A 26,324-nucleotide genomic window follows, 5' to 3' on the forward strand; every position below is an offset into this window, starting at 1 on the left:
AAACACACTCTAGGGCTTGAGGCCCAAAAGTTCAATATGTTTTCTCCTGTCATACTCTTCAATTTATTTTTAATGTAAATCCCATTTCTACTCTGATCATAGGTCTGTGCCCAGCTGCCAGCCTTCCCAGCTGGTGAGTCAACACATGTCTATAGGCAATGACTAGGGTCGCAGTTTTAACAAAAACCTAAATAACTTCGAACGAACCGGCCTCCTCCCACCTTGTCGCCTTTCCCAGTGGCTTATCAAACTCAATATAAAATCAAACCACAAGCAAATGGGCCTGTCTAGATTTGCAGAATCCAGGCAGATGAGACGGCTAGACAAGAGTCCTTTCGGGTTGCCCTAGGAAAAGCTAACAAAACGGTGCCAGCCCCTAAACAGCTGCCTGGGGAGGAGGACATCTGCCCTTGTTTTACCAGCCATTCAGAGCTCAGGCCATGCATTGAAAAGAGCGGTGGGTCTGGGGAGCAATAGTTCAGAGGCAGCCAGTTGTTAGACCGCCTTTGTCTTAAGGAAGCCACCCATTACCTTAGCGCCATAACTCGTAGGGAGCCAGCTGTCAGAGCTGTGGCATGGGCCACTAGGGGTTGGGGGGTGGGAGGGAAGGGAGGAAGAAGCTGTCGATGGCCAGATTCTCTTTTAGACACCTGAGCCTGACTGGCTTGGTAACCGGAGAGTTTTTCTTTCCGGCCCAGTGAAAGACCCCGGGGCCCTTCTTTGCTGTCTACCCTTGGATAGACAGCAGAGACATCTCAGGGTTCTGCTTCCTTGGTTTCCAGCTCCCTGGGAGCTGGACTGGGTTGCGCAGCCCTGCGCTGCAGCTTGGCTGCTCCGATCCAGCGCTCTGCTTTGAAATCTACCCCCTCCTTTTTTTTTTTTTTTTTTTAAACCAGGTATGATGATGTCAAACGTGATGCTGATGCTACAGTTACAGACACAGCCCCCGCTGGCGCAGCCTCTCTGATTCTCTCTCCCTCTCCGCGTCCAGCGCTGGGCTTTTTCAGACAAGTGCATCTGCTAACCAGGTCACATTTCAGCCACGACCCACCCTCCGTCAGTCACTGAAGTCAGACCGCAGGAGGAGGGCTGAAGAGGACCGCAGCGCCTCGCCAGCGGCGCGTTGGAGGAAAGGACATCAAATCCTGCAGAAGTCGAGAACCCCCCAGGTCCAAGCCCAGACCACGATGAGCGCTCCGGGCTACGGGCGGCTGGCGTTGCCGCTGCTGTTCTTCGCAGTGGTCGCCTTGGCTGAAGGCGACGCTAAGGGGCTCAAGGAGGGCGAGACCCCCGGCAATTTCATGGAGGACGAGCAATGGCTGTCGTCCATCTCGCAGTACAGCGGCAAGATTAAGCACTGGAACCGCTTCCGAGACGTGAGCGGCAGGGCATGGAGGGCCGGGCCGGGCGCGGGTTCCGGGAGGGAGGTGGGGAGCAGGGACCCCGAGCGCGCTGGGAGCAACCACCGCGTGTCGGAGCCAGAGCCTCTCCGGCCTGCCGAGCTAACTGCGCCAAGAGTAAACAACACCGAGAGTCCCAACCCTGCGCCCCTCTCGTGTTTGCGTGGCCACCGGCATTGGGACCTTCAGTCCCGCAGCCTCTCAAAGAGTCCCAGGCAAGGGACATGCTCGGAGGGCGCACGCTCGCGATAGGGTCTGCCCGGTGGCTTGACGCGGAACAGGGGTGCGGGATGTGGGGACCCGGGCCCAGGCTGCTGCTGGGCCCCGCCTGTCCCCTTATTGCCATCGGTCCCGGGGCCAGGCCTCGGCTGGGTGGATGCTGCAGGCTAAACACACGGGCCTTGGCAAAAGGCAGCAGGTCTGGGTGGGGCCAGCAGGGAAGGTAGCGGCCGCTTGGGTGTCCTCGGTCCCCGCCTTGGGCTTGGAAAGAAGGGGACCTAAGGCGCAAGGACTGAGCGGTGGCCAAGGCTTTGAGTTTGGAGAAGGGTTCCCCAACCCTCATAAGAGATGGTGGAAGGCGTGTCCATAATGGGGTGAGAGTGGCACAGTGAAAATGCCCAAGACCCCCTCAGGGTGGCCACCAGAAGCAGGCTACGGTCCTTGAACGTAACAACCTAGGCATGGTTTTCCTTGACCACACTTGGCGAGGGAGCAAGGCTAGAAACCCAGGGGACCCATCCTTAGTCCAGAGGGCTTGAGAAGCAGAAGCAAGAGCCTCAGGTGCTGGGTTGGGGGGCCCTGGAGGGCGCCCGCCGCATTCAGACTTAACCTTGGGCCGAGCTTTGCGGGTGGGGGTGGGGAGGAGGCTGCGGACCGGCCGGCGCAGCAGCTCTGTTTACCCGCACCTGTAGATCGGGGAGGGAATAGGAGGCGCGTTCCTTCCCGCAGGGCGGCCGCAACCGCGCCTCGCAGATGGTGGCGTGGGCAGGGGTGAGGAAGGGAGGGCGTGGCTGCTCCCTGGGCACCTCAGAAGGCGATGGGGGGGGGGAATGTAGAGCGCCCCTCGATGTGGCGCTAGCTGACTCCCCGACCTCCAAAAGCATTCCCCAGATTCTCTCATCCTACCCACCCAGCACAAGACAAGTCACACCATGACTGCCCTCACTTCTTAAACTTCGAACATCCACAAGTTCCTTAGATAATTTTTTTCTATTCAACAGTTTAATCCTGGTTCAGAATAAAGATCGTATTTTAATATTGTAAGGTGCATCACTGATACAGCATGCTGTGGGTCCTTACCGAGTGACCCAGAAGGCTGGGGGAGCCCGGGAATTCATTCCGTCAGAGCATGTAGAACTGATATTTACAGTTTTTCTTCTTGGAACCGGCCTGGAGTATCTGTCTAGACATTGTTTTTTAAACACACGCAGGGCACCCAGCCACACTACGAGAAGAGGCAGAGATTCGTATGTTTTTTTGTTTTGTTTTGTTTTCAAAGTCAAACTGACATGTTTTCATTTGTAGAGGGAAAGAACAACCAACTGCATCCAGGTCCCCAGGCTGTCCTGGCCCCTGGACCACATAGTGGGCCATGATCTCCATCTTTCCCCCACCATTTTAGAGAGCCTGTGGCCCAGCAAAGCCTTCCCCAGGCACCTGCAGGACCAGCCCAGATTAGCGCAGTCCCCTGTCTCGGTCTGCAGTCCAGCAATGAGGGGGCAGCAGCAAGCTGGTCCTTCCGGAAGGAATCCAAGTGTCACTGGTCCAGGCCTCCCTCTGACTCTCTGGCTCTTTGATCTGCCTGGGACTAGTGAAGGTCAGAGAGAAAAAGAAACGCTTAATCAGAACAGTGAGGGTTTAAAAATAAAAAGAGTCCCTTCCCTTCTCTCCATCCGTCTGCTTCCAGCAGCCAACAAAGTGGCTGCCAATAAAATGCTTGACTTCCTTGACCCCCCAGCTCAGGGCTGCCCACCTGTCTGCCTGTATTGGTGCCGCCACCACCCCCATCAGAAGAAAAGCCCTAGCATTAAAATTGCAGGACCAGCCCCTGCAGGATTCCTAGAGCCTGCATTGGTGGTGGAGACGGGGTATTTGTGCTTTGGAAACGCGAGTTTTTCTCTAAAGCCCCATTCTGGGGAACCCCGGCTGCCGGAGGATGGGGTCAGAGAAAGAAGTAGGACAGAAAGGATGAGGGAGAGGGCGTGGCCTTGTGGGAATCCGTTGGCAGCTTCCACTGAAAGGCAAAAAGGAGGCTGCGAGCTCCTCTCGAGTCACTGCCTTGCATAACTGTAGCCATGCCACCTTGTGAATGGCGCCTCCTGGAGTTAGGTGGCGCACAGACTACACTCAGACTTTACCAGCCCAGCACACACTTCCCATCCCACCGTAAAGGCTGGAGCCCCCCCGTCAGACTCTGTAACCCAGATCTTGACATCTATCTTCATCGGGTCGGCTCTTCTGAAAAAAATGAAAACACCAGCTCTTCATGAGAGAAAAAGATTTTTTTTTTTTTTTTTTTTGTGGTTGGGGGGAGTCCCTAAGAGATTGCCAGGCTGAGCTTGACCCTGGTTCATAAGTGATCACAGATGGCACGGGTCTGGCTAAGTGACAGAGAGGCAAGCAAGAGGGAGGGCTGTTCTCAGGGAACAGGACCACTCTCAGGAAACGTCAGTAACACGGATGAGGGGCTGTCTCACTGAACAGTTGACAGATGAGCTGGGAAGATGGAGGAGATCATGTCAGAGAGGCCAGAGGAGGGAGAGGCTCTGGGGTGTTGCTTAGATGTCCGGAATTGACTGGGTTGAGGAGGGCCTTTAGATTATTGCTCTCTGTGGGAGCGCTAGGATAATCAGAGAGACAGGCTTTGTTAGCAGAGTGATCTTCCTCCCCTCCAATGGGCACAGGGCTCTCCTATCCTGGGCCTGTAGCCACTGCTCTTCTCCTGGGGAGGAGTGGACTCGTGAGGGAATAGCTAGGAAGCTAGTGAGCTAAGCTTGACTCTGTGGCTCGAAAGTCCAGGGCAGTCTTATGATTCTTATGAGCCCTGCCCGTCAGTGCTCCCATGTCCACATTCACTCCCTGCAGAGCTGGGTCAGACTTGTCTATGGGTCTCGTGGATACGGGCACTTGAGAAGAGAAGGCCATTACAGGGCCTCTCCAGGGCTGGCTCCAAAGAGCCTGGCTGGGAAGAACGGACTGTTCTCTTTCTTCTTGGCTCTTCTCTGCTTTGCACTCCACTTCCATTAATTTTTAATTATATTTGTGAGTGCTGAACATAGTGCTTGGCACCCAGAGGCACACTGCTGATCCATGTTGAGCTGATGGTGACAGTGAGCCTTCCTGATACGCATTGTCTCTCGTGCCTCTCCGCAACCCGTGAGACAGTTGTCCCTTGGTCATCTACCCTTGTATGGTCAAAGAAACTGAGACATAGAGACATCGAGTGGCTTATTTGGGGATCCACAGCTAGGAAATGGCAGGCCTGGGATTTTTTTTTCCCGTTGAGACAGGCTCAGTGTCCCAGGTGAGGGGTACAAGCACACACACACACCACCGCGCCCAGTTTCTTCAGTGCTGGGAATTGAACTCAGGGCTATGTGCACACGAGGTGAGTGCTGTACCGACTGAACCGCGTCCCCAGTTCTAGAACTTGGATTTGGATCCAGGTCATGTAATTCAGCTTTGCTTTCGGGATAACTTGCATTCCTCATCTTCACTGAATGGGGGAGGAAGGGTCAACTATAGTGAACCAAGTGTCCCCTGGCTAGTGTCTTATCAGCTTCCAGGGCTGTCCCAGGAAGGAACACGAGGAATGACAAAGACCCGGTGTTGTCAGCAGCCAGCCACCAGCCTATTCTCCAGCCTGGCCCGGAGGGACAGGGAGTGCAGAGTTCGAGGACAGTTTGGCCTGGGTTCAGGTTCTTCCCACAGGATGCCAAGCTCATCATACCAGCCTTCTGAACCTCAGTTTCAGATTGGGAGGCTGGCATGAATGTGCACTTCTTGCCCCAGGAAGAAGGGCATCCCCTGCAGGCCACCTCTGGCCATACAGAAACTGTCTTTGGAGCTGGCCCACAACCTGCCCCATTCTTTGTGTCAGGAGCGGTACAGTGGCTTGCTTAGTTCCCTCATCTGCTATGGATCTGGTGTGCACCTCTGGGGTTTCGTGACGATCCCAAAGGCTACAGAGCAGGGGTTCGGGGCTTTTATCTGGTGACCGTGTCCTAGTCTGGTGCATGCCGATAGGTTAGTAACATGGAAAAGCTGCAAAGGGTTCCCGGATGACTGCCCCCTCCTGCTCCCGACCTCCAATGTGAGCGTAGGGACAATCTGTGCATATGTTGTGAGGAGGTGTGGGTTTGTGAGAACCCAAAAGTGGGTCAGAAGGGATTCTGTAATTTGGGTTGGGAGCAGGCCAGGTCCTTCACCGGCTTCCTCCTCCGCTGATTTCTGACTCTTCTCCCACTGGTTGGCACCTCCAGAACAGGGCAGCATGGTGAGGGACCAGCAGGACGCCGGACCTGGGAAGAGAGGAAGAGCAAAGGCTTGCTGCTCCATGAAGCTGCAGGCTGCTCCTCTTGACTCCTAGCCACTGTCAGGGAGACAGTTAGTCCATGCCACCTCTCTCTTCATGAGGTCAGAGCTGTCTGGAGAATTGGAGAGCTCTGTCCTGCCTCAGGTCCCAGGCAGAGTGCTTGCTCTCTTTGCCTTCCTACTGGGTAGACGGATTATCTATGTGACCCTGAGGCAACTGTTTTGCCTTTTTGAACCTTGATCTTCTCATTGGTTTAATGCACAGACTAATGGGAATGATCCACTAATCTCTGAACATTCCACGACTCAGGAATGAGGCACAGGAGCGTTCCCGCCCCCCTGCCCCTGATGGGGTGGAGAGTCTTTGAGTTCAAGGAAAGGCTTTCCTTTTCCTCCCGAGGAAGGGTCTGTGCTTGAGCAATAGGCTTTCTGGCAGCTCAGCATACCAACCCTCTCCATTATTTCTTTCTATGTAGCCTTGGCTGCCCAGGAGCTCACTTTGTAGACCAGGCTGGCCTTGAACCCACAGAGACAGAGATCCTCCTGCCTCTGCCTCCCAAGCGCTGGGATTAAAGGTGCCCAGCTTCTCCGCTGTCTGCTGCAAGTGTCATCGATGGGCACACACCAGCAGCAAGGCTCTACCTCGTATAGTCCAGAAGGCAGGAGGTCCGAGATCAAAGGTGTCGTGTGTACTGTCTGGCAAGGGCTTCCTTGTGGTGCTGGTGGCCTTCATGAGACTGAGCACCAATCTTTTCCTCTTCTTTAAAAAATGTTTAAGCTATCTTAAGGGTGCAGGGGTTTCACCTGCACTTAAGACATAAATGTGCCATGTGTGTGCCTGGAACTGGAGTTCCAGATAGCCATGAGCCCTTGCGGGGGTGTGGGAAATGGAACCGAGGTCCTCTGGAAGAGCAGCCCGTGCTCTCTCCCTTGGCCCTTTTGTTCTTTCCTTACGTGGGCTCTGATCGCATCGTTGAGTGGTCTGTCATAATAACCTCATCTAAACCTAGTTATGTCCTAAGGTTGTCACCTGACCTAATACCTCCCCACATTGGGGTTTAGGGACTCTGTATATGAGTTTGGAGGGGGACAGACATGTAGCCTGTAACATAGTCTTTTTTTCTGTCTCTTCCAGGAGCCACGTGGGTCCTTATCAGGACTGTGGATGGGGAACGCGTAGGTGTAGGCCTAGGCCTGGATGCATAGTTTAGTTAGCTTGTTTTTTGAGCCAGTGTACGGTGCGTACTAGGTTAGATTTTGGTGCATACTAGGTTAGATTCAAACTCACCTTGCAGGCAAAGCTGACCTTGAACTGATCCTCCTGAGGGATGGGATTATATGAGCGCAATTAGGATGCAGAGATTAAATGTCACCGTGCCCAACTTTGCTGAGCAGATGTGGGTTCAGCTGTGGTTCTGGGGTGGGCTAGGGTCTGGCAGCACCCCCTCCCCGTCCACGAATATCATCAGCCTCCTATTGCAGGACCAGCCCCCCTCACTGTTCATTGGCTGCAGGCTCATTTGGCACTTGTGGGCGCTGCCTGGGGCAGCACTATTGCTTTAGATCTCAAGGGCCCTCCTGCTGAAGCAGTTAATGTGTTTGTCACTTTCCTCCCTAACCATAAGCCCCTCGGGGCAGGATCTGGAGATAGATTGCCTTGGGCACACCCACCACCCCCAGTACTGTTCAGTGCTGTAGATACCCCACAGATATGTTCACACAGTAGAAAGTGTGCTGGCCAGGAAGGGTTCCACCCCTTCCCGCCAACCTCTAAATCCCTACTCCGACTTGCCAGCCACAGCACCGTGGGCTCAGGCCTGAGGGTGAGGCGAAGAAAGGGCTCTGGGCTGGGTGGTTTAGTTTTCAGTGATGAGGACGTGAGGAAAGGGGGCCTATGTGTCTATACCTGGCTGAAGGCAGCTGCCCACCTTTCCTGCCCCCTGGCTCCTTGGCACTGGCCTGGGGACATGGTGGAGAAGCTGGGATTACTCTGCCTCCCTCCACCCCTTTCTGTTCTCATTTGAAAGATCCGGAAGAGCAGACCCCAGGGCCTCAACCAGTGCTCAGTCCCTACCGATTATCTATGAAGAAAGCGGCCCCAAAGGCTAGGTACCCGAGACGCTCTGTGCTCTTGTGGTCTAATGTTCTTCCGCACTTGCCCTTGTTTCCTCAGCTCACGCTGGAGTCCTCCTCAGCGGTCTCACCACCACAACCTTGATTTATCCTCGGCGGTCCAGTAGGGAAACCAAGGCCCTGAGACAGTTCAGAAGAGAGCCCACCCCCCATCGCCTCTGCCCTCTTCTCTACCCCTTCACACACAGTAGGGGTCACTGCCAAGGTATAGGAGCCAAGGACTAGGGTGGTAAGGCAGATCCTCAGAGAGTCACGGATGGTCATGCTCTGGCCTGGTCTGGCGTTGGCAGGGGCGTTGGTGCAGGCATACCTGAGCCTGGGCCAGGCTTCAGGCATGCAGGGAGCAATGAGAAGCACATTTTTACCTTTAGAGGAAATTCCTGAGAGGGGAAAAGAGGTGGGGGGGGGCAGTCTCTCCCAGATGCTTGTCTCTGTCTGTTTGCCCAGGCCTCACACAGTGGGCACGGCCCTGTGAGAGAAAAGCAGGTGTTTATTGATGGCCTCACCCCAGCCAGCCCTCCCTTTCACTGAGGCAGAGGCCGTGCCAGGCATTCCAACCTGTCCCTTCCTCAACTGGAAGCCAGCACCCTGACTCCAGGCTTGGTGTCGGGGTAAGGGGTCAGTTTTTGTGGCTGTGGCTGTGGCATCTTGGGAATGACAAGAGAAGGTACCCTATAAGGCTCCCTAACTCTGGGCCTTTCCCAGGGGAGTGGAACATTCCTGCCCCAGTTACGTGGGTTCTGGAATGAAGTGAAATGATTTTCAGATACCAGGCCTCTTGGAGCTTAGGTGAGACCTGGCTCACTGAAATTTTTAGAGAGTCTTGATTTTTCAGAAAAAAAAAAAATGCCAAAGCAGAATTACAGAAGCTGAGGTTAGTGACAGCCTCTTGACGGGCTGCTTCTAGCCTGTGCTTGTGCTGAGTCTCCTCATTGACACACGATGGCAGAAGTCTGGATTGTATACAAGCCCCCTTGTAGCCCCCTCTGTCCTCATGCTGCCAGGCGCATGCAGAGAGCTTGGCTTCTGTGGTCCTAGTTGGTACCTCACATGCAAAACGTGACATTTATCCCCGTGTCCCTCCATCTTGGCTCTGAGCATTGCAGTGAGTGGAGGGCTCATCCCTGTTTCCTGAAGAAAGAAGTCGGGTCTGTCCTGGGTAGGTGACCCTTGCCTGTCATCCAGGGGTAAGGCCGAGCAGGAAACCAGCACCCTGACTCCAGGCTTGGCATTGGGGTAAGGGGTCAGTTTCCTCACCACGCTGCTGCAGAGAGAGGGTAGGCGTCACCCCTAAGTCATGGTCTCGGAGGGCGATTCTTGGTTGGGTTCCCTCCCTCTTCCACTACCCCCAGCAAACGGAAGTGATTGGGTTAACTCAAGCTGTGAAGTGAGCTGGCGATTCGGGTGCTAATTAAAATGACAGGAAGTAAACAGCTTCCAAAATACCCAGCATGTGCCCCCTAAGCCCACTAGGCCTGCGCACTTCATCGCTCCCCCAGCTTGGTGCAGTGGGCCTGTCTCCATGGCAACTGAGCTGAGCTGCAGAGATCAAAGCAGGAGATGGGTTAGCTCCAAACCTGCAAAACCAGGGGCGTATGAAGGGATTTCTGGAAAGAGCCTGGAGTAGAGAGTCCCCACCTCCCCCAAATCTGCCCCCTCCAATGCCAGTCCTCCCGTCCTGGCCTCCAGACTCGTTGAAGTCTGTTGACACCGTAGGAGAAACTACATAAGGCCTGGGATTGGACTTCCTGGTTCTACCCGTCCTAGGCCTTTATCTGTTCACATTTATGGTGTGCTGTTTAGGGATATGGGATTTGGGACCAGTATTCTGTCATGCAATTGCTGTGAGATCCTTCGTAAGTCACTTAACCTCACTGAACTTCTTCAGTTCTGTCACTTGAGAAACCGAGATAGCAACAGTAAGTTTCTCTTAGGGTTTCCTTGAAGAATAAACAAGGCAGCGAGTAGAAAGTCGTTAGCATAATGCTTCCCCAGTGGTACTCGATGTGAAGACATTAGCTATTGTTACGAGCGCTATTACCGTGTACTGGGTGCCGGGCAGGGAATGTTGAACTTTAATATGGTGTCTCCCCTTAAGGAATTGGTTGTGTAAATAAGTCAGGGAAGCAGAAACAGTGACCCTGCTGGGTGTCACCGGAGCAACACTTGATTCTCCCAGGTAGGATAAGACAAAGATGGGGGAGATGGTGCTGAGGCTGGGTTGCGGCAGACAGCTAGCTGGTCCGGGATCAGACGTAAACACATGTGCCAAGTGGGAGAGGCAGCTGTGCAAAGCCATGGTCTGCGGAGAGATCCCTGGGTGGATTCTGGGCTAGGTGGCCAGACACGGACGAAAAGATGAACCTTCTGGAGGCTCACAAAACCCTGCCAAGTGAGGATGGATGAAGCAGAGCCATAGGGCATCCTTTTTCCCATGAAGACCCAGGTGCTCTCATCCAATCATTTCTCACAGCCTCTAATAAGCCCACTTAGGTACCATAAATAGATGCACTGCGGGAAGGGTGTAAATTCCCAGTGAACCATCATCACCTTCATCAGCTTGTCGATGGTGCTGGCCACCCCCATCTGACCTCAGTGTTTCCCTAGTCCTACCTACCCCAGAATGACTATTCCCATGCTGCCTGCAAGATGCCTTTGTCACCTCTCCCTGTGACCCCTATGGGGAGCGATTCTTCTCCCATCCCCACTGAACTCGGTTCTCCAGCAATGCCTCCTCTCTCCTCGGCTTTCGAGGGCCCTCATCTTTCAGCTCTGTCTTCACCCAAATCTGAGTTTCTTTTTAATGCGAGGGCTGTTCCTCTGAGAGAGGCCAGGAGTGTGCCTCGGGCACTAGCAAGGGAAAGCTGAGGCCCTGGGTAACTGCAGGGCCTCCTGTTCACCTCTCCCTGGTTGCTTGCTTCTACCCTCGCAGGAGTGAGGGGCTGAGATGCAAGGGGTCCAGCCTCCCCAGCTATGCATGGCAGCGGGGGCTACAGGACTTAGCTGGATTCTGGAATGTCACCCCTATCCAGAAGAGTCTCCTCTGTCCCTCTCTGTCCTCCTCTGTCAGCATGGAAGCTACCCTCTCCTTGGGGTGGGGCATGGCATTGGTGGTTCTTAAAAGCCCTCCCCACCATCACTTGAGTTTCTAATCAGACCTTCTTGACCTTAAGCTTTAAAAAGTCACTTTGTACAGAGGCCCAGCGATTCTACCTGTAGCCTATCTGTAGTGGGTTTCAGCGGAAGAGTATGAACGGGCTCCAAAGCCTTCAGCGGGTGTCCCCGAGTGGGAGGATCATAGGATAACATAGATCACCTCAGGCTCTGCCCACTCCAGCATTGGAGTGGGTGGTGGTTGAGAGCCTAGATCTTGACGGTCAAGGACAGCCTGCTCACACCTGCTTCCCAAATCCCAGACAATCACAGCATCCTCTGCGTTTGAAACAGGATATCAGTATGTAGCCAGGCTACCCTTGAACTGGATAGCCTCCTGCCTCAGTTCCTGACTGCTGGAATTATAGATGTGAGACACCATGCCTCCCTTCTCCCACATCACAACCAGATCCCCACTCTCTTCCCAGGACAGAATGGGAGCGATAGGAGACACCCCCTGAAAGAGGCTGGTTCCTACTTCTGCCTCGGGCCTGGTCATCCTGGCTGGCCTCAGTTACTTGGCCATTCTCAAGCCATTTCCCATCTTTAATAAAGGAGAACTCTGGTAGAGGACCCCTGCCCCCGCGATGCTGTTGGAAAAAGGCTAGAACTGAATGAATTGTCCTCCTTTGGCCCCAGCCAAAGTCCAGGTGGGGAGTGGGGGGTGGCATTTGTCCTGTGGCCTCCAGAGCAAGCCCTAAGCGGTGGGCCCTGCTGACCCTTCTCCTGTCTGACCCCGAGCCCAAGTGCTGACCCTGAGCCAAGACACTTAACTGATCAGGCATGTTATGGGGTCCTGAGTGAGGAGAGCTAAGGGGTAGCGGAGAGGCCAGATGGGAGAGACACAGAGATCTAGGGAGGTAGGCAGAGGCATCCTAAGAGCCAGACCCTTCCTCCCAGGGAGCCTGTTCCTCTCAGGCCCCTCTCGCCTCTCCCACCCGTCTCTTAATACCTTCCCTATCTACGGAAGAGGCAGGAAGGCTGTACTGAGTGTGAAAACTGGAGGCTGTTCTCAGAAGTGGGGTCTGCTACTTCATTTCTGGTATGGGCCATCTGGCACTGGAGGAGGATGGCCTTACGTGCCCCATGTTCGTGTGCTGCACATCTGTATGCTTATGTACAAAGCCATACAAGTGAGGAGGATGCATGTGTACACATGACTGCACACAACACACACACACACACACACACACACACAACCTGCCCCTAGGCATACACATACACATCTAGGTAGGACTGAATGAATGGCCCATTTATTTTGACCGTCGCCTGCTTGGCTCTGCCTTGGGAACCTTTATCCCTGCTGTCCTGTTGTCTGCCAGTTTCCAGAGGAGGCTTCCAAAGCCCTCATGGATATCTCTTCATTGTGTGCTCTTGTCATTCCCTCTGGGGTCCCTCTGATATCAGAGCCCCATGCTCTCTTCTGGCCATAACAGCTACACACCAGGCCCATGTCACCCCTATATTCGCACATCTCCAACAGAGGCATGGCAAAGATAAAGATAGGTTGCAGGTGGCTATGTGTGGTTTCTCACCAGTGTGCCAGGCAAAGGAGGCTCTCAACACTAATATCCTCCAGGGCCCAGAAGCTGCTCCTACCTGCCTGGCAGAGTTTCTTCCAGATACCCTGGAAGCAGTTTCATGGCTTTCAACAAGTGTCTCTACCCCAAAGGGCAGGGAGGACGCTAAGGGAGATGCACGGGAAGCTTTCTGCCGCTGACTGGGTGGGGGTCTTCAGGTCATGGGCTAGAATAATATTGGAAGGTCTCCAAGGGCTTCCGGTCTCAGGGACCCTGTGATGTAGTGGGAAGAGAGGGCTATCCTGGGCAACCTCTGGTTCAGTGAAGGTGTGATCTGAATCAGCTAATTGCCAGTCTCTGAATGTCCTTGTTCCTTCTGCCCAGGAAGGGCCGACTCACGCGACCTGGAAGGACTTTTTAGGGTCCCTGGTCCCTGATAATCAGGGAAGCCATCACCACCGGTGCTGTTGCCCCCTTCCCAGTGTGCACCGTCTGGGTTCTGCCAGCTTTCCTACAGCTTGGAAGAGAGGCCTCTTCCTCACACCTCCCTCACAGGGTGGGCAGGTGGCAACAGGGTGCCTGCCAAAGAAGGGGCTGTGGGGAGAAACTGGGTAATGTCTCCCAGACACCCAGGGCAGAGGCACGAGCAACAGCATTCCCAGGCAACACAGCCCCCTTAGACATCTGCCTTGATGGCAGGACCAGGGTTGGGCTGGGGTTGCGGCACCCTTTCAAAACCACGGGCCTGACCATACAGCTTCCGTAGTGCAAGTTTTCTGGGGTGAAGATATGGGAGTACTGGCCTCCAAATGATGTTGCTGGGGGATTGGGCCTAGAGACACAACCAAAAGAGGCCAGGGATGTCTTGGGGCTCACGGCCTGAGGGTGGGCCTCACAGTGAAGTCCCTCCTTTCTCTCTCTTTCCCCTGCTCATTTCCTGTGGATTCCATGGCATCCTGTCTTCAGGAAGTAGAAGTGAGTATAATCCAGGCCTCACCCCAACTCTTTTCTCTTACCCTGCCAGCTCCCATGTGGGGAGGAGAGAGGGGTGTAGGAGAGACTGGAAGGGGTTCTAGGGTGTCGAGTGTGGGGAAGCTCTGGGTGGTGTCTGGGTGGGCAAGTGGAGTTTCCATGTGGAAATAGTGGCCCAGGCCTCTCTCATCCTGGTCCCTGTAGTTGAGCCTTAGCCCTGAGATGTGATCGGGCCTTTCCTTTCTCCCCATCCCTCTATCCCTCCCTAGGATGACTACATCAAGAGCTGGGAGGACAATCAGCAAGGAGATGAAGGTAGCATGTCCTTCCCATCTGTGTGTGGGAGGAGTCTGACACCCATGGGAACAGAAGCGCTGTGACTCTGCCTTGGGTTTCTTCAAACAGCCAGGCACCTGGGGCACAGAACTCGAAGTCCTGAACTCTGGTTACCGAGGGCTGCTGAAGAGAGGGACCTCTGGGGTCTGCAGTGGGGCTGGGAATCCTGGGTTCTCCTGGGTGGTCAGTGTCCCGACCTTGTATCCCCACAGCCCTGGACACCACCAAGGACCCCTGCCAGAAGGTAAAATGCAGTCGCCACAAGGTGTGTATTGCCCAAGGCTACCAGCGAGCCATGTGCATCAGCCGCAAGAAACTGGAGCACAGGTAAGTGACCCGAGCCAGGAGCCCGCCTCCTGACATAGTAGGCAGCTACTGTTGGAAAACACCATTTAGTGGCTCAGAACAAGATCACATGATCGGGTTGTTTCTCAGGGTCAGGACTTCCACCCAGGATTGGTTCTATTGGTTTGGTTAGTTCTGGTTCAGGGTCTGTGGTCAAAGATAATGACAGTTCCCTCTGAGGCCTTGATGGTCACCAGCGAGCAGGGGGCAATGTGGGCAGGAAGACACGGTCTCTGCGAGAAGATGAAAGAACCCGGGAGGAAACAGATTCCCACCCTGAGTCTTTGGTTTTGTTTTGGTGTCAAGGGACAGAGGAGAGAGGGAGGATATTTGCAAAAGTTTGAACTTCGGAGTTCCATGGCAATGCAGGAAAAGCTGGGGCTGGAGTGTCCCCCTCCCTCTTGTCTCCTGGCTACTGTTGGGAGGTGGGAGTTCATAGTCACTGGGAAACCCATAGGAAGGTTTGGCCGCCTTCAGCCTCACCTTAGGGCAACTGGTTTTTCATAAATGAATTGAAATGGGGAGGAGGGAAAGAGAGAGAGGAAAAAGAGAGAGAGAAAGAAAGAATGAGAGGAAGAGAGAGCCACATCTCACCAAACACAGGACCTAGGGAGTCACAGCTCCTCCCTGACCCAGGTGTCCTGTGTCTAAGACAAAGTAGACCAGACAACCCGAAATCCCCTGTTTGGACACATGGGGATTTCACGACATATTGAAGACTAGTTTCTGAGGTCTATGGGGGAGACGTTGAGGGACCTTTTGGGGGGCTATACCAATTCTCCCATTTTGCAAATGTTAATGAGAAACACAACAGTAACCATCTGGTGGCTAGACAAAATGACAGGATGGGCCAGATGCCGCCCATGACCTCCGCTTGTTGCTCCCTCTTGCAATCGGACCTCTCTCTGCTCCCCGAAAAAGGCCAAGCTAGAGTCCATGTTCTACCCAGAGGAGCTGCCTCTGATGGAGAGGGGATGGGAGAAGTTGGGCAGGGTGGGCGAGTGATCTCCTGTAGGCCACAGGGCTGGGGTCTTGTCAGGAAGGGTCTCGTGCACCTTCTGCCAGCTCTCTCCTCTCTCCCTCTCTCCCCACATCTTCCCCATCCGTTCTCACAGGATCAAACAGCCGGCTCTGAAACTCCACGGAAACAAAGACTCCACCTGCAAGCCCTGTCACATGGCCCAGCTCGCGTCTGTCTGTGGCTCTGATGGCCACACCTACAGTTCAGTGGTGAGGAGCCTTGGTCATGCGTGAGGTGGAGGTGGGATGTCCCCAGTGCCACAGGGAACAGAAGGACCACTGACTGACCTCCCGAGGAGTTCCGAGGATTGCGATAGGGCTGGGTCAGTGTATTCAGGGCAGCCCTTCAGTCCTGGCCACGGTGATCTGACTTTGGGCAGCTGGAAGGCAGGGAAGAGTCATGAAGGGATATTCGAGCAGGTAACGCATGTGGAGTAAGCCACTGGACAGACCAAGGGAGCTCATAGGGTCGGTTTTGCAGGGAGAAAGGACTTCCATGCTGAGGTCTTGATGCTCACCAGCCAGCAGGGGGCAATGTGGGCAGGGCATAGTCTCTACCAGAAGGCATAGGGAAGAACCTTGGGAGCAAACAGAGAATTTTGAGAATTTTTGGAATTTTGAGAAGATAGATGAGAAGATATTTGTGAAGGCACTTTTACAAACTTAAAAGTTCCAGGGAAGCACAGGCGCTAGCTAGTAATGTTTCTAAAAGTGAGAAGCTAGGGCTGCTTAGCTGGAGTTGACTTGAGGAGATCCCCTTCCCCTCTTTTTCCTTTTTATACTCCCCCCACTGTGTGTGTGTGTGTGTGTGTGTGTGTGTGTGTGTGTGTGTGTGTGTGCATGCTCAAGTTGATCTTGGGATTCCTTTTCGTTGGTTCTCAGTCATTGGGTTAGGGTTTCTCAGTTAAACGGAAGTCCCGTGACTGCTAGTCTTGTTAGCCCGATCGTCCCGGGGGAATTCCCTGTTTCTGCCTTCTGAGGCTGGACTTACAGATGGGCTTCCATGCCTACCTGGTATTTACGTGATTTCTGGGGATCTAAACTCAGGCCCCCATGCTTATGTGACAAACGCTTTAACCCTATCCTCTACCCAGGCCTGGGGAGAGCCTTTGGGTTGGCATAGGGTGTAGAGGTAGAGTTCCTTGCTGTGGTCACAGGGTGGGGTGCGGAAGGGCGAGGAGAGAGAATAGGTGCAAGACTGCGTGTAGGAGCCATGGAGCTCACAAAGAAGCTAGAAGGAGACAGGAGAGAGGGGTTGGGAAGAGAACGGGAAGGAGAAAAAAGAGGGGGGGGTAGCTGGGGATGCGGAAGAAGCAGTATCCCACGTGAGAGATCAAGGTGTTTTGTGGGCAGGAAGCTGCCAGAAAGGGTCTAGGAGGTCTGGCTTCCACCAAAAGCTCATGGCCCTGGGCACAGCCCTGAGCCTCCCTTGGCCTTGCACAAAGCACAAAACCCACGGTCCTTCCTTCCAGAGTGATAGGAACCCTCAGGGCCCCTGGCTGCAGTACCCATAGTTGAGTCCCAGCTGCAGGACCCATAGCTGAGCCCCTGTCTCCTAGCCTGAGCTCTCTTGTGCAGTGTAAACTGGAACAGCAGGCATGCCTGAGCAGCAAGCAGCTGGCAGTGAAATGTGAGGGGCCCTGTCCCTGCCCCACGGAGCAGGCTACTACGTCTACCACTGACGGCAAGTCAGGTAATCAGGGTGGATGGCCATGGCCAGGCCCAGGGATTTGCAGATTGGGAAGGAACAATTGGTCACAACAGGGAAAGGCGTTGGAGCCTGTGGGGTTTGGGGTCCTGGTAACATAGAGCAAGACCCTGGGGCTTTGTCCCTTTTCTCTCCTCAGGGTCTTGGGGAAGTGGGAGAGGAGTCTGGGTAGACTTTGAATGGGAGGGAGGGGAAGAGCAAGTGGTAAGGGGAGGGGGATGGGAGATGGGAGGAGAGGAAGCCCCCCCCCCCTTCTCCTGCTCCCCTGAACATTGCCCAGCCTCCAGGGCTGCTGCTCTTCACCCTGTCCCTCCTTGAATCCTTTGCTCTGTTCCGCACCGCAGAGACCTGCACAGGGCAGGACCTGGCCGACCTCGGGGATCGACTCCGTGACTGGTTCCAGCTCCTTCGTGAGAACTCCAAGCAGAATGGCTCAGCCAGCAGTGCAGCCAGCCCCGCAGGTGGCATGGGGGACCAATGCTCTGTCTGGGGTGGGGTGGGGTCAGGGAGACAGGAAGGGAGAAGGGTCCCCGCAGACAGGTGTGTACAGGTGTGCCCCTTCACGTCAGATCCTGAGCCTATGAACCCCCAAAGAGCTTCACCTGGGAGAAGGGAGGTTGGCTTCAGCCATGATAAGATGTGAGTGCAGGAGTTTAGTTCCTCCAGTGGGGTAGCCAAGGGAAAGGGAAGATTTTTCTGGAGCTACTGAGCATGGTTGCAGCCCTGGATTTAATCCCCAGTACTAAAGAAATGTATTCTGACAGACTTGTAAAATGGGCTTACATGGTTCAGGTATAGTTCGATGTAGGGGTAGAGGCAAAGGCTGGTTCTTTATTTTCTGTACCCCAAGGTTAGGTTTCAGGTTAACCCGAGTCTGAACAGAGGTCTGGGGCTGAGAAAGATATAGCAAGATGGATGGACAGGCAGCAGAGCATACCTGAACTCCAGTCTCCTCCCCAGGGCTGGACAAGAACCTGGGGGCCAGCTGCAAGGACTCCATCGGTTGGATGTTCTCCAAGCTGGACACCAGTGGAGACCTCTTCTTGGACCAGACAGAACTGGCTGCCATCAACCTGGACAAATACGAGGTCTGCATCCGCCCCTTCTTCAACTCCTGCGATACCTACAAAGATGGCCGTGTCTCGACCGCCGAGTGGTGCTTCTGCTTCTGGAGGGAGAGTGAGTCCGGCCCTGCGGTCCTCTGGCACTGACTTCTTTTTTGGGGGGGTGTTGAGCCCCAGATCCAGCCTCTCTTTGGCAGTCATAATAGTTGCCTCTTAGTCACATGCTTAGGCCCAGAGCCTTCCCAGTCCACCTCCTTGCTGTATCTATCTGGGCTTCTCTCATCAATTAGAACCCAGGGCAGCTGACACTTAGCTCGCTCCCTGGGCAGGCTCCTGGGTGAACTGGATTTTGTGGGTCCTGAAGCTTGTGCACTTTTGGATACCTTTAAATAAGAGCATGAAAAGAAAAATGAATGTGGGGGCTAAGGGCTGGTTCAGTGGGTAAAGCGTTTGCTCTGTTGACCGAGCTCCAGCCCCAGAACGTACATAAAGGTAGGAGGAAGGAATTATCTGCACAGGGTTGTCTTCTCACCGTCACACGTGTGATGCGGTGTGTACATGCCTGCCCTCTCAAATATACGATCCCCCACACACATATACACATGCTTCACACACACGTGATAAACACACTTATGAATGTGAAGCCCTTGGAGAATCTGAGAGGGGAGGTTGCAAGTGAGGGTCTCAGAACTGAAGACACATTAGCTTTTCCATGATTCCCTTTCTGATGGACACATCTTCTTTGCCCCAAACAAATGATTATGTAAGCAAGCTACTGATTGTGTGAAGACATGCTTTTTTTTTTTTTTTTGAGATGGAATTTTATACACCCCAGGCCGTTCTGGAATTCACCATGTATCTGAAACCAACCTTTCCTGTAGTCCCCAGTGCTGGGATTTCAGGCACACACCACCACACCCTGCTTTGGCTTTTATTTGTGTTTCTTTATCTTTTTTTGACCACAGTGTATCATATAGTCCAAGCTGGCTTAGAAATCACTCTATATCCCAGGCTGGCCTTGAACTTGGCGTCCTCTTGTTTGCCTTAGCCTCTTGACTACTAGGACTACAGGGCCTACCATCATACCTGCTGCGTGACATTTGTTAGTGGTGGATGCTCAGAGCCAGAGCCAGAGGTGTGTTTAGAAATCACCTAGGCCAAGAGGCAAATGATAGAAAAACTGGTCTCAAAGGGTCAGGTTTGCTGCCTGGCCAGCCGCTGGAGGAAGCCCAGTGCTTGCTTCCCTGATGATTGCTGTATGAGAAGCACCTGCCACCAAAGGTCGAGGCTTGGCTAGGGCTCCATCATGTGCTACTTTGGGGTCCCAAATAAATGACCACTTCTTTGTGAGTTCACTTCCTGCATCTGCTCTGGGAGATAACCATATCTAACTCAGAGGCTGTGGCAAGCACACACTGAGGAAGTCAGGGTGCACAGCGCTGTGGGAGTCACGCATCCCTCGGTGATGCGAGGCCCCAAGAGCAGTTTTTCTGTCTTCAGTGCGCTGACCAGCCTCCCTGCTGCCTGTGCTGCTGCAGCACATCCCCTCCCAGGCTCTTGATGTTCAACCCATTCCTTCCGTATGTGTGGAAGGGCTGATCCGCAGGCGACAGAAGGAGACCATGAGCCACACTGAGCATAGCTTGAGCACATAAGACCTCAAAGTCCACCTCCACGGTGACACACTTCCTCCAACAAGGCCACACCTACTCCAACGAGGCCACACCTCCTAATAGTGCCGCTCCCTATGGACCAACCATTCAAAGACATGAGTCTGTGGGGGCCATTCCTATTCAAACCACCATAGGATTTTTGGCTTGGGTTTTGGTTTTTTTGAGACAAGGTTTCACTATCTGGCCTTAGCTGTCCTGGACCTATCTATGTAGACCAGGCTGGCCTCAAACTCATAGAGATCTACCTGCCTCTGCCTCTAGAGTGTTGTGATTAAAGCATGTACCACCACATCAAACTTTCTTCTGAAATTTTTTTTTAAACTCATCCTATGAGTGCCCTAGAGAAAGAACCCTGGGATTCTTAGGATCGTTAGCTTGTCTTAAGCTACAGTGGCCTCCCTGATAGACACTGGGAGTTTTCACCCAGTGGAACCCTACACTGGCTTGAGGATCTTAATGGGATCCCTACATACCACGACCACCCTGGTGTGGTCCGATAAAACCCGAGAGTCCAGGTGTTTTATTTTGCAGAGCCCCCACAAAGACTTCTAAGTTTAGGGGTGCTTTCAGCACCATGAGTCAACCCTAAGGCTGCTTCTCTCTACAGAGCCCCCCTGCCTGGCAGAACTGGAGCGCACACAGATCCAGGAAGCAGCCAAGAAGAAGCCAGGTGAGGAGGGGGGCAGAGGAGGAGGCCAGGGGTGCTTCCCTGAGCTCCCTTTGAGGCCCAGAGATTCCAGCTGCCCTTTATGGCATCCTATGAACCTATAGGAAGACCAGGCCTAGGACCATACAGGAAAGCACCCTTCTGGGTCTCATGGTCTTGGAAGGCAAGAGTCTCCTCAACCGCACCTCAGGGAGTGTCAGTAGTACTGGAAGAAGCAAGCCCCCGTGTCTGATTTCTTGGCGTTGGGGTGTCAGTACCAGGCTGGCCAGGTTCGGTTCTCTGGGCCCCTGCTCACACACAAGACCCCTCAGGGTTCCTGTTCTAACACTCAGGTGTCTTCATCCCGAGCTGTGATGAAGACGGCTATTACCGGAAGATGCAGTGTGACCAGGGCAGTGGTGACTGTTGGTGCGTGGACCAGCTAGGCTTGGAGCTGACCGGCACACGCATGCATGGGAACCCTGACTGTGGTAAGAGCCGGTGGCGCTGGAAGCCCCCTGAGAACCTGCTCCTGGGGGTTTGTGGACATGAGGGCAGGACCCTGAGCTGAGAGAAGAGATACAGTGGGCTCTTTACCAACCTTCCGCTTGTTCCCCCAACAGATGACATCGTGGGTTTCTCAGGGGACTTTGGAAGCGGCGTTGGCTGGGAGGATGAGGAGGAAAAGGAGACAGAAGAGGCAGGAGAGGAGGCCGAGGAGGAGGAGGGTGAGGCCGGTGAGGCAGATGATGGAGGGTACATCTGGTAGATGGCCCTCAAGGGCCTCGGCAGGCCAGGGTGCCGACGGCCGGAGAGATGGGCCAGAAGAGACCTGGAAGACAGCAGGCAACTTAGCAAATGGATCCGGAAGTCAGCGTGAAGGACCCTGGCTCCAGCGGGGAGAACTGGAGTGGAGAGTGAGGCATGTGTGACTGGTGTGTGTGTATGTGTGTATGTTTGTGCATGCGTGTGCATGTATGCTGTGTGGGTGTGTCCTGTGCTGACATGTGTCCTTGATCCATGCTGCTCCAGGCAGTGAGTCACCCAAAGGCCCCTTCCTTCCTGTAGTTCCTTTTCTTTTCCTTTGCTGTTGATTTTTAAACGCACACGTCCACACACATGTCCACAGTAATGGGCCAAAAGCAATGGAATGAGACACCCCGATTCTGTCCCTCAGCCCAGCTCCTGGTATTCCTCCCTGCTTAGTTAGCGCTACCTCCCCCTGCCCCTTCCTGCCTTTCTTCCTCCATCTTCTAGGGTCAAAGAGAGGAAGGGAGGGAAGCTGTAGGCTGGGCACCCTCCCCAAATCAGGCTGATTTGATGCGAAAGCCCGGCCATCTTCTGGTGACAATAGGCAGGACGCCACACACAGCAAGGCGGACCCGTCTGATATCTGAAGGTCTAGCTGCAGGTATGTCCAACCATGGTCCTTGGACTGCCTCTGGTTAAGGATAGTTATCAATGTGGCCCAACCTGTAAACTTACTTAATAAGACATAACTTCTTTGTTGTTCTTGTTTGTTTGGTTTGGTTTGGTTTTCTTGGTAACTCGACCGAGGAGTTCTTGAGTGTCAGCTTTGTAGATGACAATGGTCAGTATCCAAAGGCTGAATACACCTAGTAGATCATCTCCCAGGAAGCCACAGATAGCCCAGGAGAACAGGCAGGGGCAGTGAGGAAGGGAGGGGAGGAGCCTCTATGCTGACCTCAGATTAACCCAGTCAGCACCTGTTGCCTCATGGGGACCTTGGATGCTTTCTTGACAAACGGGGGCTGTCATCATGCAGCCGAGCTTGGACGCGGCCTGCTCTGAGGTCTTTCTGCTGCTGCCTCTGTCCCCTGGATAGGGCTCCCCTTGTCTAAGGAGTAGAGGACCAGAAAGCAGCATATGTGTGCCCACCTTCTCCTTGACCCTCGAAGGAAATGGTCCCTTCTTGCCCAGACCAATTGAAAGGCATGTCCCTGAGACCCTATGTGAGGAAGTAGTGTACCCTGAGATAGCCCTGGAGGAGAGGCGTCGAAGCCACTGTCCTCTCAACCATGGGTCTCCTCTGTCTCAAGTGTCCCCAAGACAACCAAGACACCCTAGCAGAGCTACACTATTTAAAGCCCTTCAGTATATATGAGTAGAGGGGACACATTGGGCAGCTAGGCTCTGAGGCCATACCTCACCATGTCCCCAAACCTCTAGGCCCAAGGGAGGTCCTCTTACCCAGATGCCCTATGGGGTTCTTCTGCATGTTTATCGTTTCCCATTTCTCCCTTTCAGTGGAAATTTCTTAATATATATTGATGAACAATTTCTTACCTGTTCTTGGGCCTCTGATACCTTTTGGTACATGCGCATGTGTGTGTGTGTGTGAGCGTGTGTGTGTGTGTGCGTGTGAGCGTGTGTGTGTGCGTGTGCGAGCGTGTGTGTGTGTGTGTGTGTGTGTGTGTGTGAGAGAGAGAGAGAGAGAGAGAGAGAGAGAGAGAGAACACCTGGGGGCCACTCTGATGGCTAAGGAGGAGGCTACCTGTGTGCTGGGGTGCTGGGAGGCTGGGCAGCTCCTGGTGCTCTTGTGCTGAGGCTTGTAGGACAAGGCCCCAGTCTGGTTCTCCCCAGCATCCTGGGGCACTGGCTGGATGCATTCATTGAGTGTTGGTTGGACTCTAGGGAAGAGCCTCCTCCTCCTCCTTCCCATCCCTTTCTGCCACCCTTGGAACGGCCATCTTCTTTGTCATCCCCTGGGAGAAATACAGAAATGCCACTAAGCTCCGTAAAGTGCTTTTCTTTCCACAACACAGTTCTGACTCTCCCGGTGTCCCCTGATCCCATTCCCCGCTTTCTCTTCCTGCCCTTCCTCAGGCCTCTGCCACCTTCCTCTGGTCCCTGGCTCAGTCACATCAGCCCTCTGCATTCCAGAAGCAGCCTCTGCTCTTCCTTCTTCTCCTCCTCTTCCTCCTTCTCCTCCTCCCCATCCTCCTCCTACACCCCACCTCTCCTCCTCCTCTGGCTGGAGTTACTTGAAACTTCCCGCTCTCGCTAGGCTGGAGTCTGATTTCTTCCTCTGCCCCAGCTGGATTTCCAGAATGTCCCTGGGTTGCTGTGAAGGAGTTTAGGCTCTCTGGGACGGATATGGGATTACAGAGGAAGAAGCATCCTCTACTTCCATTCTGCCCCCTCCTTCGGGGTGGGGGGAGGGCTTGCTGTGCTCTGTGTATCCCTGGGTCTTCTGGTTGTGTATCTGACTTTGTAAATATGTTCAGAAAAAAGCAGAAGGGGGGTTGAACTCGCCTGTGGCAGGCTTGCAGGGGTCCTGAAGCTTGTCCTTCTCCAGTGCCCCCACTACTGCTTTTCACCCCATTGAGACGGAGCCCCACAAAGGTAGGCATAGCAGCTGTTCCTGATGGGGCTGATGATTCCCAGGTAGCTTCTGGTTAAGCAAGCTTCAGGTTTCCTCAGGAACAAGGTCACAAGTTAGGTGACTGTCAGTCCTGTGACCTCGTCATTGCCTGAGTTGTCTGCCCCTCCTGGTTCGGTCCCTGCTCTCACTCCCTTGGTGCAGGCAGGGGAGTTAGGGGTACGTTGACAAGAGTTCAACCAAATTATTGTAGAGCCACATCTTGCAGGGACCTGAAACTGCCCTACTGGGAGCCTCCTGGGTCCCTGGCTGGTGGGAAGGATGGTTCGGGGTGGGGCAGGTTGGGGTCGGAGGGAATAAACGTGCCTTGAGAGACCACTCAGAGGTCCCAGGAGTAATGGGGGTGAAGCTTAGCCTGGGGAGCTCTGCAAGGGAGAATGTTGGTGAGAGAGATGTGGGACATCTTGACGTCCCCCCAGTGTCCCACAGGGGTTGTGACCTCACGTGATGGGTGGGCACAGGTCCTTCCTTCCTCCAGTCCCCACCCCTGCTTTGGGTCGGCACCTTTTTGACCTGTCTTGAACTCTGCTTCCGGCTTCACCGCTGAGTAGGTGGGCAGTGTCTTTTGGTATCACCTCACCAGAAGCCTGAGCCCACAGCCCTTGGAGAAAACCAGGGGCCCATCTTTGACACCTGGGTCATATTGGGCCTCCTGGCCTGCCGTTGTCCCAGAGGAGGACCAGGGATTGCAAAAGGAGATTCAAAAAATACCCAACAAGTCCCAGGCAGAGCATCCCGCTTCACAGCCCGCGTCCTACTTAAACTGTCTCATGTGCAATAACTGAGCTTAGAGTTAAAAATTGTGGTCCAGTGCTTGGGTTCTGTCTGTAGATTTAAGTGCTGACATTGTATCTCTCAGTAATTTTAGATGTCTTTAAAAAAAAAATTGAACAAGTGTTAGACCTGTGTGTGCGTTGATGGGCACTCAAGCGTCCTGTGGGTGACCCCACTCTCTCCCCTTCTTCTGCGCCACATCCCCTCATGCCCCGCCCATACCCACCTGCCTCCACCTGGGGCTCCTCACCTTACCGTGGTCTTTATCTGCCTATTACTCAGCCTAGGGAAACAAGTTCACTCTACACATGCATAAAGGAAAGCAAATGTTATTTTTAAGAAAACGGAAAATAAAAACTTTATAAACACCACCGGCCTAGAGATCTCTGGTTATTTTCTGCCTCTTAGTATTTTCATAAAGCTGACCTCTGCAAATGAGACCCCGTGGCCCAGACTGCCTCAGACGGCTCTTTGTTCTCACTGTTACAAGTGAGACTTCAGAGAGGCCAGGGCCCAGTTCATCTGCAGAGGGCCAGGCTCTTCTTTGAAATGCTTAGCATTATTGCAAAGAATGCTGCCCATCCAAATTAGCCTCTCTCTAAGTAAGCACGCCCCTGTGTCTTAGCTAAAAAGCAGAGATAAAATTGTATGTGTGTGTATGAACACATTATGGACTTCTCCTGTGGTTTTTCCTTTAATTTAAAAAAGTTACATTTATTTGAGGCATGTGTGTATGTGTACGCATGTGCACACAGGTGCAGTGCACGTGACCCATGCATGTGTGAAGTTTCAGAGGAGAGCTTGAGGGAGCTGGTTCTGTCCTACCAGCAAGTGTGGGTCCTGAGGATCATTCTGGTTTTCAGGCTTGGTGAAAAGAGCTTTTTGCACCCACTGAATCATGTCTGCCAGCCCCAGTCCATGTTTTTAAAAAAAATTTCTATTAAGGGTCTGGGAGATGACTCAGTGGATAAAATAAGACAATCCAAGTTTGATCCCTGAGACCCATTATGGTGGAAGGAGACACTTGACACTTGACTCTTGCTAGCTGTCTTCCGACCGACACACACACACACACACACACATACACGTTGTGGCACACGTGACACCCTCACCCCCATACACACAAAAGAAAAACATAAAAAAGTTAAATGGCTTAATAGGTCCATAATATTTCCCATTATGGATCTACTCTGATGATTTAATACTGTCCCTATTTTTGGACACTGGTATTATTTCCGCTCTGCTAATACAAACAGTGTTGTGATGGGACCCATCTTGGGTTATTTTGGGGCCCATCTTGGGTTATTTCCCTAGCCCAGAGTCCCAGAAATGGAATGGCCATGTGACAGGTGGTAGCTTTATTTTGTTTTCTTTGTTTTAATACAGTCTGATCTAGAACTACGTATGTCAAGCTGGCCTTGAACTCATGGCAAACTCATGGCCCACAAGTGCTGAGAACATAGGGATCAACACATTCAGTTTGTTTTCTAAAACACATACTATGAAAGTTGCCGTATAACCCTTACACTGCTTCCAAACACCACTGCAATCTAGCTCATAGCTGTAAGCTGGGGATGGAACCCAGGACGGTGCATGAGCTGAGCATGGGGTCCCCGTGAACTTCAGGCACCCCGAAACTCCATC

The 26,324-nt window shown here is 53.4% G+C and overlaps 1 protein-coding gene across 1 annotated transcript; it reads left to right on the forward strand.

Annotated features, from left to right (window-relative positions):
* Positions 1-898: 898 nt before the first annotated feature.
* Positions 899-25,051, forward strand: Spock2 (SPARC (osteonectin), cwcv and kazal like domains proteoglycan 2). The gene is made up of 11 exons (XM_087898132.1): positions 899-1,376; positions 13,706-13,714; positions 13,981-14,026; positions 14,260-14,374; positions 15,508-15,622; positions 16,991-17,105; positions 17,465-17,581; positions 18,081-18,299; positions 20,465-20,527; positions 20,857-20,994; positions 21,127-25,051. The coding sequence occupies exons 1-11, from the start codon at positions 1,188-1,190 to the stop codon at positions 21,270-21,272; spliced, it is 1,272 nt and encodes a 423-aa protein (XP_087754258.1). The 5' UTR covers positions 899-1,187; the 3' UTR covers positions 21,273-25,051.
* Positions 25,052-26,324: the final 1,273 nt, after the last annotated feature.

This window comes from Myodes glareolus, chromosome 18, assembly GCF_982192425.1.
Source record: "Myodes glareolus chromosome 18, mMyoGla1.1, whole genome shotgun sequence".
Taxonomy (NCBI): Eukaryota; Metazoa; Chordata; class Mammalia; order Rodentia; family Cricetidae; genus Myodes; species Myodes glareolus.